General features: G+C 39.6%; 2 protein-coding genes across 2 annotated transcripts; one reads left to right on the plus strand and one right to left on the minus strand.

Moving 5' to 3' along the window:
• Nucleotides 1-1744: 1744 nt before the first annotated feature.
• LOC148863675 (uncharacterized) lies at nt 1745-9129 on the plus strand. Its single transcript, XM_088975248.1, has 5 exons — nt 1745-2785; nt 2909-2976; nt 3082-5019; nt 7887-8019; nt 8215-9129. The coding sequence occupies exons 1-5, from the start codon at nt 2629-2631 to the stop codon at nt 8937-8939; spliced, it is 3021 nt and encodes a 1006-aa protein (XP_088831374.1). The 5' UTR covers nt 1745-2628; the 3' UTR covers nt 8940-9129.
• A 1158-nt stretch (nt 9130-10287) lies between these two features.
• LOC148863676 (uncharacterized) lies at nt 10288-11289 on the minus strand. The gene has a single exon (XM_088981662.1). It carries the CDS (start codon nt 11132-11134, stop codon nt 10487-10489), a length of 648 nt encoding a protein of 215 aa, XP_088837788.1. The 5' UTR covers nt 11135-11289; the 3' UTR covers nt 10288-10486.
• Nucleotides 11290-13448: the final 2159 nt, after the last annotated feature.

The following is a 13448-nucleotide window of genomic DNA, read 5'->3' on the forward strand; positions in this document are numbered from 1 at the left end:
CAAGCCATCCCTACTTTACCTACTTTGGGTTGCAGATGTTTGGCGGTTGGCGCAACAATTTTGATTCTTGAGGCGTGCTTGGCGGTTTTTGTGTTAGGGATGACTCATTAATCCACACTGAGGGTGTCAATGGTTTGGGTTTGGTGCGGGTCCATGTTCTCCAAACACAGATTTTAGTATACTACTATACTCGTCTGTTCCGAGTATCATCATCTGCTTAATTTAATACCTGTGTATGATACTATTTTAGAATTAGACCTAAAATCTATTGTATTCATTGGTTTTAAGTTTCAACCCCACATGCGGTTTACTTTAGTTCATCGGATCCACCAAATTTTCATTTTTTGGAGCTCAGATAGAAAGAGAGAGAGAATAATTCCAAAAAAAAAAGATAGAGGGAGAGAGAGGTGGTTGGACCCAATTGCTAGCTGCTGGGCCTTTAAATTAATAGAACCCGAGATGGGCCCCAATAGAATTATTTTAATGGTCAGGGACCAAAATTTGTGGACCCAAACCCTATTATTAACCGGGACCGGACTGGATATGTGTAGGGTATCCCGTATCCGGCCCGGGTAATCAGGTCCCCACTGCTCCCTTTATTCCACACGGTACCCTAGATGTGCAGTGTGCTATCCTCCATGCCTCCGTCCTCCCTGTTGGTCTCGAAGATGAAGACGAAAACTGACTCTCGCTTCTGCACGGGCACAGCCAACGGGCCAAGGGAAAGGGAATTCTGTTCTGTTGGCCCTTAGTCTCTCTCTCTCTCTCTATATATATCTATTTGCCTCAGAATTTTGCAGGTCCAGCTCCAGCTTGTTCCCATCTCTCAACTGGAAGCTCATCTCATGGACATGATACCTCCGCGTCGTCTTCCCTCCACTAGCGACTCTTCAACCTCTTATCCTCTCAGATTCTCTCAAAACTAGCAACTGCCAAAAGATGTGAGAGCCCTTTTCCCGCTATTTGCTACGTGGAAAACGATGATGTGGACAATCTGGTGGGCCCAGATTCCACGTATTGGAATCAGAGTCTTTTTCGCCCAGAAGAAAAGCTACATAAGCCATCTCATGTTGCCCATGTAAAAACCCTAAAAAGGTGAAGCCTGACGGGACACCTCTGAGCTCTCACGAACACGATGTGTCGACTCACGACTCACGGTTCCCCCGCCCGACGACGGTCGTTGCCGCGTGTTCACCGCCGGTCACGTCACGCTCCACATAGGCCATAGTGGAATCCGGAAAGCTTCAAGCCTTTAATGTAAGGAGCTGTCAGATTGCTATTTGCTTGACAAACTACGATGTCCTCCGTTCAACACCCAAGAGGTGGGTCCCATTATCCCCACCGTTCCGTTCCCCTTTACCCTTTCCGTTTCCGCTGCTGATATTTTCATTAGTCAAAATAATCTGAAAACTAAACATGAATACTTTGACTAAGTGAAATTTCACAGCTCTTTGGAGCAGATCGGACGGTCTAGGTTCAATAGAAAGAGAAACATCTATCTTGGGTTGTCAACGCCTTGTCGGTACCTAGGGACTTACGTGCCAATAAAATAATATAAAAGCCCTAATTTTTGAATTTTCAAATTTGATTCATCTCCACGTCGTGACAGGAGAGAGAAGATGAAGTCGCGTCTTTCTCAATATCGACGGAACAGACGTTCTGTTTGGAAAACTTTCGTCCTTGTTTGTATTCTACTGGCTCAGTCTTTTTTATTTTATTTTATTCCCTTTTTTAACCTAAGTTCAGTTTTCAGTCTTCAGAGAGGGAGTACGCTTGTCTTTCTCTGCTTAACTTGCGCATCTGGGCTCCCTCGGCTCCTATCCTACGCACACCTTCTCTCTGTGCGTCAACAGTGTACAGTGGACACTACATGTAAGTGAGAGAGAGAGAGAGAGAGAGGGTTCGAGCAGAGCTGCCTTTTTTTCTGCCATTGCAGGAGGCAAAGCTGTAGTTTTCTAGGGTTTGAGTAAAGATCAAACATCGCTTTGCACCCAAGCAAAAAATTATCGCCATTTTATGTTTGATTATTTTGCTTGGAAGGATAGTACTTGATCATTGCGTGAAGAGATGGAGAAAGTTTTTAGTTGCAGAGGTGGATTATTGCGTACTGTTTGGGTGGTCGTCTTTCTTCGGCTTTCGAGGATGCTCAGGGGTTAACAGGGTCACTTTAGGGTTTTCCTTCTATGGAATTTCTTTCGCTGTGAAGTGTACGGAGTTTTGTTGGAGATTGTCGTCTGGTGATGATTGCGGTATTTTCATGGGGTGATTTTGGTCACCGGAGCTGCATTGAGGAGGTTTTTTTTCGATAAGACTAGATTCGTAATTTTCTGATTGACGTTTCCACGGTTTTATGGAGAAATTTGTGTGGAGGAGGAGAGTTATTTTGCAGATATTAATGGCATTATGAAGGAGTTATGTTTGATGGTCCATGCATTTTCTCTGGTTGACAGAGCTTGTTCTGAGAAGCTTGAGGCGCTTTCGTGGATCCTTTTAGGGATTTGGAGGACGTCTTTTCCAGTTTGGTAGATCTTCCAAGGGAGCATTTTTAACGTATCTTAGGTCTTATTTGCAGAAGAATTTGTGAAGAATATTTGTTTAGGACTATTTCTTTCTCCATTGGTCGGAGAAATGAACGATACCTCAGGAAAAACGTGTTCCACTTTGGCCATTGCAGAGAAGCGGCACCAGAGGCCTGGTGGTTGCGTAGGCATCTTCTTTCAGCTCTTCGACTGGAACCGGAGACTTGCCAAGAAGAAACTCTTTTCTAAAAAGCTGCTTCCACCAGGTTTGTTTTCTTTAATGAAATGAAACCGCGGCGCCCTTTATTTTACTTGTTTCCAGTCTATATTTTCTTCTCTCTTGATCATTCAATACAAAACCTTCAATTTCTTTTCTTGTATTGTCGTAGCCCGAGCAAAACGAGCTTCCAAGAAGTTCGGCGGAGATGAGAAGTTGCCAATGGCCAAGCTTCTTCTGGTATGCAGTTTGTTTTCTATTTCTATTGACGTTTTTTTTGTGAGGTTCTGAATCTCTGCCTTTTTATTTTGCTAACTTCTCCCTCCTGTTATTTATAAATGGCAGATTGCTGATGAAAATCGTGGGGGTTTCCCAAATGCTAAGAAGTCCAACCATGATACCGTTGATTCTGAAAGGAATCATGAGATGCGACAACCAGGTCTGGTCGCCAGGCTAATGGGTCTAGAATCCATGCCGACCGTCCGTCGAGATAAACCAAAAAAACCTTCACTTTCTGACTTTTCCCCCCACCAGGAGAAGAAGTATGTCAATGATCATGGTAGTAGAACTTCTGAGATCTTTAATTGTGATAATGATGATTTGGCTGTGGATAAGGGTCACATAAAGCTGGAGGCAAGGCCTCAGAAACTTCAAAAAACAGGATTGTTTGAGAGACGGCCAGTCACCAGGTTTGGAGCCGAGTCACTGCAATTCAAGGGAGTTTTGTCACGTTCAAGAAAGAATCACCAGAAGCTTGTTTCTCCTGTGAAGAGCCCAAGGATTCTTTCTGGGAAAAACGCAGCTAGGCTGATGGAAGCTGCTACCAAGATTTTGGAACCTGGATTACAATCTACTAGTAGAGCAAAATGCGCTCTTACTTATGCTCCTCATCTCTACGGTCCTCCAAAGGATGAGGTCATGATAGAGGGAATGACAGTTGTATCGTTGGATCATTCTAAGCAATCTAATTACTGTACAAGTGCTACCAAGTCTTTGAAGGGGCAGTCTTCATGCAAAAATTGTGGTAATTTGCTAGATGTTGTGGATTTTAGATCAAGTATTGAGCAACATGAACCTTCTTTTGTCTCGTCTACCTTGGTGTTTGGAAATTCTCCTCCTCAAGGATCAGGAATGAGTAAAGCAAGATCACCTGTATCCTCTCTTGAGCAGGAGAGAGAGGCAATTTGTCTGAAAAGTCAGGACCAAGCATTCACCGCTGCTACTCATGCCAAGGCCACTATACGGATACAGACTGAAAACATCTTGGACAGAAGACCTCCCTTTCAAGAAGCCCAGGATCGGCAATGTGTACCAAGCCAACGGTACAAGTCTCAGAAGGATGTAGATGTAGCTGCTAATGCTTTTGTCAAGCAGCGGACTCAGAGGCAAAATCAGGTGATGGCAATGAAGGATAGAGTACCACCCAGGCTGAAATCAAATAGTCTCCAGAGTAGAAGATGCATGTATGCTAGTGATGTCGCCAATAGGACCAAAGACATTGCTGCTTTGAATAGGAATCCAAACTGTCAATCCCGGTCGAGGATGCCTTCTAAAGTACCTGATAACTCTAAAGTTAACATGGAGGGAAGTGCTTATGACAGGCAAGATGGTTCCTCAGCCTCTATCCGTAAAAGGAGGCCACTGAGTGGTAGTAGTCAATTTAGAAGTACAGGTTCTGTCAGTTCCACTATGGTGAAGCAAAGGAATTTTGGTAGCAATAATGGAAAAGGAGTGGGGATTAATGCTGGCTCCACGAATAGAAACCATATCAAGAGTGGATGTCCGGGCAAGGTAGGAGTTGGTACAATTGGTGGCAAAGACAATGATATTGTTTCTTTCATGTTTAGTTCTCCAATGAGGCACATCACTGGGTCTTCCTCCCCGACAGGAGTGGAGAAGAGAAGGGGTCAAGGTGAAGTTATGGGGAGCAGTATTTCACAGCAGAAAAAGCAAACAACAGACACAAATAATGGAATTTCCTCTTCTCAGCCGGCACCATCAAGACTAGATGCTCTAGGTGTTCTTTTGGAACAAAAATTGAAAGAACTGACTTGTCAAGATGGGGATGAGTTTGGTACAAGGGGTACTGCTTCAGGGAGAACTACTGCTTCCATTCTCCAAGAACTGATATCTGCCCTAACTGCAGACGGACCAATTTCTCAGGAATGTGCTGACAGCTCTGTTGGTTTTGATGAAAGAAATAGCTCATGCTACAGTAGTCCGCAATCCTCTGATCACGCATCTGCACATTGTCAGGCATTCACCACAAATAGAAAGCTCCAGGTTAGTTGTTATTTTTTTTATTCCATGTCATAGGAGAGGAGATTGTGTTTGTGAGTTTTTATTTCATTTATGTTGAAAGATATGTGTAAATCAAGGATGGGTTTCTTGACAAGTCATGTAGCTAAATTATTCTTGCTGGACAGGACTTCTTAGATATTGCTGGTTACATGGTAGCCCAGTTTCATATATTTGTCATGTCATCGTACTCTATCTACCAGTTTCATTCCAATGGCCTCCTTTTATTATATGGACAAAGAAAGGCCTCTTTTTCTGTCTTTAACCCTGATAATAATAATAATAATAATAATAATAATAATAATAATAATAATAATAATAATAATAATAATAATAATAAAGTGCTTTGGTTACAAGGGGAGGAATCAATTTGTGATAAGCGATTAGGGGTATGTGGATGGAGGCACTGTGCATGTGGCCAATCCAATTCCAGACATCAATTATATGAAGTCCATATCAATGTTTAAAAAATGTGGAGGCATGAAGCAAGGTGTCAGGACCTTTAGATGTGCTTAAGTTTCAAGAGTTACTGATTATTAAGAAAAACATATAACTAATTTTAGGAAATGATGCAGATGTTGAAGCAGGAAAAGAATCTGCAGAGAATTAAATCAGTTTTCTTCTTTTTTAAACCAATTTCAGAATTTTTGTTGATTAGCTTATTGGCGTTTTTTATTTTTTTCAAAATTTCTTAGTTTTCTGGTGTCTTAGAATAGGGTTCCATTTTTTTCTCTTAGAAGTTTACGGTTCTTGGTAAGAATTCAAAATTACTATTTATGACAACTTTGGATGTACTATCTACAGTAGTTCATGTAACTTTTATTTATTGTAAAATTGCAGTTTGGTATTCCAAGTAATTTTTGGTTTCTTTACATTAAATTGGTTATGGTAGGATTGAAAGGTATTTAAAGTTATTTAGGAGTTGGAAGGCACAAGCTAGTTTGCTGATAAACTCTCTAGCTGATTGTAGCAGAGACCTGGGATGGAGCCCTGTCTTCACCTGGGTTGGGGGGTCCAGGGGTTTGGTGGAGGGCCTGTTATGTAGCCCATTTTCTTAAAAAAAGGTTATTTAGGAGTTAAAGGGTTGCTTGTAACTATTGTACATTACAGAATTTTATGGTTACTTGTACTCATAAAAAAATTATAGTTATTTATCAGAAAAAAATATTTAAGAGTTAAAGAGTCTTTTATTTAGTCTCTATGGTTTTCTTATCAGTTTATCTTGTTTATAAGGTGATCAAAAGTTGTTTTGGATCAGTTTTCTTATGAGTTAAAGATCTGTTTCCTTATGTTGAGTCAATAAATAGAGTCATCATAATTGAACAAAAAAAAAACGAATGGTTGATTTGATGAATAAAAGTTAGGTTTAGTTAGTATTGGTTATTTCCAGGTATTTTTTTCTTCTTTTTTTGTCTCTTTCACTCGCTTCTCCTCTTAAGTGATCTATATCTTTGTTATTTACTCTAAACAGCAAGAGGTCTTTTCTCCTTCTTGATCTTCTGCTTATTCCTTGGCAAGATAGCAGACTGTCTATTCACTTCTCCACCTATATTCTTCATCATTAATCACCCAAATGACTTATCTTCACCCTACAAAGTTCACCGACACATTTGAAATTTTTAGAACCCCCATCGGGAAAAGTATTAAAACATGCATAATAGGAGCATATAAAATTATTACATAAACACAGTATAAAAAACATATATTCTTATAGAATACAAACTGATAACTGTTATGAAGCTTAAATGTTAAATGATACCTCTAGATGTCTTCAAATATGTTGAAGCATAGATACAAAAGGCATCTCAAGGTGTAAGGAATGCTGTTTGTAATTTCAGTTCTGAGCCTTAAGGTTGAGCCTTGAGGCATTTTCCTTGAGCACCTCGTCATCCTTCCAGTTGGCTAAAAGTAAGATGAACCCTTAAAGGTCAACTCATCCTTGCCTAAGAAGACGTTTACATTTTAAAAGCAATTTATCATGTTAATGGTTTTAATATTAATAAATTTTATGATGTCCATTGGACTTAGCATCAGAAATATGAAGTTCCTGATATTAATTTGGCTTTATCAAGGGATATCATCCTTAATGTATAATTTCCCATTGATTTCTTGTTTACCATGAGATTGAAGTTTGTATTTTTTTTGAGAGTGGTGGTTCTATTTAAGCAGCTGCTTGGGGAAATGTGTGGTATTGATAAACAAGAATTAAATTTCATTGCAAATTTGACATTCCGTTCCTGCCTTGGGGACAATCTGAGCAATATCTGTTAGCTAGGAAAAATGTATTGGCAAGTATAAGAAATAGGGACAAATTGAGTAGAATGATTAAAAGTGGAAATGATAAATAAGTAGAAAGGATTTATCTCATATTTATGGCTATTCTAGAAAAATCTTGAAACCATTAGATCTTGAATTTTTTCCAAAAATTGGGGACAAATTTCAGTTTCAAACCAGGTTGAACATGACCCAAAATTAAAACTTAAAAAATCATTTTGTGGAAATGTGTCGCATCTTATACAGCTTGCTTGAAATAGGAATTAGAAGTTGAAGCACTTATGTTTTAAAGGAATTAGAAGTATTCATGGGGTTATTGGGTTGGTGTTTGGTGTTTGCTCAAGTGTATTAAGTGTTTTTTTAGGCATTTTGTCTATACTTCTTTTATGCATGATTTATCACTGTTTCATCGTTGGCTTATTTTTTTATTTTTTGCTGCTTGCCCTGTAATGGTGTTTTCTGCACTCTACCGAATAGTAAGGATAAATGAAACAGTGATCTACATGTTTATATAACCAATAGTGCACATGCAAATATCTTTACGTGACAGTTGTATGTTTGATTTCCAATGTCTTCAGGCAGCAGAAGTTAGTGGGATTCAATTTGGTGTACTGCATACAAAGGATGCTGATCATCCCAGCCCAGGATCAGTTCTTGAAGCTTCTTTTTCTAATGATAGTTGCTTCTCTAGTAGTCTTGATGACAGCCCAGGTAAGAAACTATGGTCATACCTTATTTTGATGTGTAAACCGAAACACTCTCATTTATAAAATGTTATGAGAGGGGGAAAAAATTTAGATATAAATCTTTCTATGTCAAGTCCAAATGTGAGTTCCTATTTAAATAAATCTCTTTACCTGTTCAAGTTCTCTTCCAATTTCATCTTAAATGCTTTTCTGATCCCAGGAAATAACCTGCATTCTGAGTCCATGGGTTGCTCATACGATCAATTGCAGCCATCAAGTGTTGATGCAGATCTATCAGATTCTGCAACCTCATTAAACATGGGGGGAGGGGCTGGAAACCAGATAGTGACAAATTCCATGAACATTCTTTCTAGGATATTTCATGGCATTGGTCTTGAGGATATTGGTTTAACTGGATGTGAGCTAAATCATGCCAGGGAGGTTATCTTGAATGCTGAGCTGCTGCTGTTTGGAGACACAGCCTTGAGCATTGTTGATGGCTTGGCACTGTCAGACTTCCTCAAAGGCCCTCTCCTTGACAAGTTGAATTCTCTCGCCCATAATTGTTGGATAAATTCCAACTGCATTCCAAGTTTGAAGGAAGAGAAAGAGGTTTTCCATCTAAGGGGTTTCCTTTTTGACTGCGTGATAGAGTGTTTAGACTTGAAATTTGGGCGGTACTGTAAATCAGGATATAAGACATGGGCAAAACTGCCATTGCAGAAGAGTAGAGAGGTGCTGGTACAAGAAGTCTACGAGGAGATAAGAAGGTGGTCAGATCTTGCTGGAAAAATCCCGGATGAGATAATAGAGTTGGAAATGAGTCATTGCCTTGGGAAATGGACGGACTTTGAGATTGAAGCATTCGAGACAGGTAACGAAGTGGAATTGGACATACTGGACACTTTGGTCGATGAAATTGTCGTGGAGTTGGCAGTAGTGTAGTCGTAGACCTGGTTTCTCTTGGATCCCGTAGAAAAAACCCTAGTCACTACAGATTCAGGGAACCCTAATGTTGTACCTCCAATCTCCATGTGAATCCAAAACAAGGTAATTTTTTTTTCTTTTTTTTTGTACAAATAATTGAGCTTCATTGTGGCTGGTCTTCGTTGGCAAAAGTCTATTGTGCATTCAATATTGTTTTTATCTGTGCTTGATTGCTTGTAAGTATGCAACTTTTTCCGGATCAAGCCAAGCTATTCCAGGCCCAGAGCTGCACAAGCTCATACGCAGCAGACGGTTCGGATTGAATTTGGATCAAACATTAGTACCCAAAGGTTCAAAGTATACTGGTCAGTTTTTGAATCCACCATCTTAGGTCATCTGAATACTTATGGAGGTTAATACCTTTGCTAGAGGTGTCCTGGCATATAATTTGGGCAACATCTATAGTGCATGAACTGTATTGTGAGGCAAAAAATTTGAACCGGTCTTAATAATGTTCCAAGTTTTTACTTTTTAATGCTAAATAGACTTGGTTGAAATTTTGATTTAACATGCGTCCATGCGTCAAATATTTGAAATGTATCATGGTTGGACTTGAGAACTTAAAAAATTAATTTAAGAGCAGCATCACACCGAATTGTGTAATATACTAATATGTAATTTTTACCAACTGTGCATATCGATAATTTGTACCTTGTCTGTATCTAAAAAACTGATAATCAGTCGAGCAATATGATCCCATTGGTGAATGGTGATGAATCGACTGGTATTATTCAAATTTAGGTAGGTTTCTGATTGGTTAAAGTCTTAAAGTTGTTCGGGTACGATGCCTTTCCCGTCTCATTAAAATTTGCCACAAGTCCACCATAGATTTGAATTCAATCTGATTAATATATCAATATATTTGAATAAAATCAGTATAAATTTATAAAACCAAGTATTCAAATATGTAATCAAATTGAATTTCGGATCAAGTATCTGAGTTCTATCTGATCAATGCTTTCAAAATCCCCAATTATTGCTCCTACCTAAACAAATTATTGAATTTGAATGGGATTAAATCCGATTTATTCGCAACTCTACAAACGCGTCTCATTGTCTACCAGAATGTTTTTTTTTTTTCTTTTTTCTTGAAAAAGCAACTATTTAAAACTTTTAGTTGTAACTTTCAAGCTAAAAATAAGTGTAATTTGCCTCAAGTTTAATCAATGCTAGCAAGACACGTTGCAGTAAAAACAAAAATTTTAAAAATGAAAATAAAATAACGGCAGACCAGGAATTGGGTTGATGGCATCCCTTTTCCATCTATCAATTTGACAAGAACAATTGAAGCAAAACTTGATCAAAATTCTGGCAAAAGGAAAAATCTTTCTTGAATTAAATCTCAATACTTCTCCAGATCTTTCTTTATACATAGAGAAAGAGAAGAAATATTGTCAATCTAGAATTCCATAAAGAGAAAGAAAAACAAAAACAAAAGGGAATATGGAAAATCCAATCCAATTTATAGAGACACTGGATAATTTTGATCAGATGATCACAGTGAGTTAATATTGCCTGTAACCCAGAACAGTCTTGGTCATCCCCCTACTAGTCCTCCCTCTGTTTTCCCCATTAATAGCAGATGCAGCGGCCAAAGAGAACCCCTTCAGCTCCTCAACGGTGGCACAGCTCTTCCTCACCGTTAAACCTCCACCTCTCTTCTCCCCTGCATTAGCCGACCTGCTCCCTAATTTCGGCAAGACCCCGGCTTTCGTAGCCTTGGAAGGTGGTGGCGTCATCTCCAACATCGACATCGGCTTCCTATTCTCTTTCCTTAGTACAGCAGAGAAGTCCGGCACCGATCGGGCAACGACCGACGTGCCGTTGCGTGCGGTGACCGGCGCCATTCCCTGAAACGTGACCTTTTTCTTGGGCGGCGTCGCCGTAGTTGTTGATGCAGGTACATCGGACTGTTGGTTACAGTGCTTCATCCTCAGCCTCGATTCTCTCAACTCCGCGTAAGCTTTGTACCTGAACCCTCGTTGCAGAGTAAGATTAGCTGGGGGGAAGTGCAACGGGGGCTTGGGTTGGACATGGACAGAGCTGGACCTGTGAGAGAGAATAAAGGATTTGGGGTCGAGGGCGGCAAAGAGAGATTCAAGAGTGGGATTCAGCTCATGAATTGGATGCAGAGAAGCAGCAATCTCTGCCATGGTTTCGAGAATTCGAATTTCAGTTCCGTTCTTCCAAGTTTTCTCGGTGTTAGGAGATACGTTGGAGCGATGAAGTCTTCTTTCTTGTTACTCCTGCTTTGAGTTTACTTCTTCTATGTACTCGGCTGTTGCTTCGCACTGCAACGGTCTAATGAAAAGGAAAAGGGCAGTGGTACTGGTTCCCTTTTTTTCTCTAGTGCTCTGCTTGTCTCCCACGTCCTCCAAGCCCCCAACGGTCCACTTGAGGTGGGTCCCTTCCCTTCCCAAATCCCAAACGAGAGGTTCAGAAGTAGGGCAGGCGCCCACCTACCGAAAGAAATCGTCATCGTCAATCTCAAAAAGAAAAACTGGAAAAGTGATAGAATTTTCATTGGATCCCCTTTTAACCGTCAGATTTCTATTTTTCGTTTGAAAAGTTAAGATTTTCTTTTATCTGGTCCTACCTACCGATTCTGATCTGACGTACCTCTCACGTCACGTGCTTCGCATATCCACTTGGTCTTATTGGTAGGGAGCAAAGAGCAAACTACTACTCACCGGACCTGACACAGTGGCGGCCGGCAAACTGGAGCGTCCATGCCTGTTGTAATTGTCCAACAATTTTGCCCCAGATATTGGGCCTGTCGAACATCATCTTCTAGCCCATGACATATAACAGCCAGAGCCAGAAGCCCACCTTCCATCACCATTATATTATTATTATTGTTATTATTATTATTATTATTAATTTTGATCTGACTTCTTCTTGCATATGCATCACACTCCAATCAACCATACCATCTTCCTTCAAACTATTTACTATATAGTAGCTGCATCATAAAAGGTTAAGAGGTTCTTAATTCCCAGGTTAATAGCTTTCTTTAGGCCCACCATTCTACTTGAGTTGCGGAAGAACCATGAACTCTCCTTCCTTCAGCATATATGACATTTAGATCTTTCGATAACACTATAAAACCAATACCTGCATGACCAGAAGTTGGAATGTATGATCCATCAACAAACATGATATGAGTTATCTGCTGATGATGATGACAAGATAGGATTTATTTTTAGCATTATTGAGACTTGGAATGCAATAAGAGTCGGCCATATCCACTAATTGGATTGGATCCAATATTTGTTTATTATGAGCTTTTTGATTCCTCGTATCCCATATAAGGCAAAAGATTATAAAGAACTTTGCAACATAGCCCATTTGAACTTCCTTAGGCAGAGAGTTAAATGTTGTGCCAATCCATCTATAAACAAAAGAAAACAACTGAACACCATGAACTTCTGTTGAGCTGACACCGATTTGTTCTGCGAACCAAACTGCTCTAACATATTGGCATTCAAAGAATAAGCGTTGCCAAGTTTCCTCTTCAGATCCACAGATTGTGCAATATTTGTCTTGGATCTCAAGAAACCTCAGTTTATCTTTTGTGTTCACACCGTGCCACCAAGCCTTCCACATGAAGACTTGTAATCTGTGAGGCACTTTCGCCTTCCAGATGATTCTCCATGGAGCAGTACAAAGTGAAGAAGAGGGGAGATGGCCTGTGAAAAATTTGTAACCAGAATTTACAGTGTAATTACAATTCTTAGACTTCTTCCACCTCCACAGATCAGGTAAGTCTTCTTGTGGTCTTTTAACTGTGTTTTTTGAGAATAAAGAAGATAGTAATTAGACATTCCAGCTTCCATCAGGATTCAACAGCTCCTTGACAGGACCACTTCTTTGAGTTTGTTGATGTCGGTTCCTTAACTCAGGAGCCCCCTCTCTTAAGGTTGGGATCCAAGGGTCCATGATGTGACAGGAATTGCCATTCTGAAATTTCCAAAACAAATTTCTTTTCATCTTGTCCAACGTGGAAACCACCTTCTTCCACCAACCTGAATCATTTGGTGAAGATTTCAGATTGAAAGTTGAATTGTTTTTGACCCATTTTTCTTTTAGTAACTTATCCATAAGGAGAATAATCTCCAAACTTGATTTGCAAATTGAACTTCGTTGAACTCCCCCATTCTTCTAAAGCCCAAGCAACCCTGATGTTTAGGTCTGCATATTTTCTCCCATGAGATTGAATGGAAGTGCAATTTTATTTGAACGAGTATAAATGCATGGAAGTGCAAATGAAAAGAATGCAAATTCTGGTCTAACTTTGTTTTGGTTTTATTTTATTCTGCTCCAGGTTTTATATTACTTCATTTGTATTGCAATCAAACAAATAAACAAATAAGGTAAATTTTGAAATAAAAATAAATTATAGTCTGCACTAGAATCATTTGCACTACCATGATTTTGTATCAGTGCAAATAAATTCCCATTGCAACC

This window comes from Nelumbo lutea, chromosome 3 (assembly GCF_056320005.1).
Source record: "Nelumbo lutea isolate HS-2025 chromosome 3, American lotus-T2T, whole genome shotgun sequence".
Taxonomy (NCBI): domain Eukaryota; kingdom Viridiplantae; phylum Streptophyta; class Magnoliopsida; order Proteales; family Nelumbonaceae; genus Nelumbo; species Nelumbo lutea.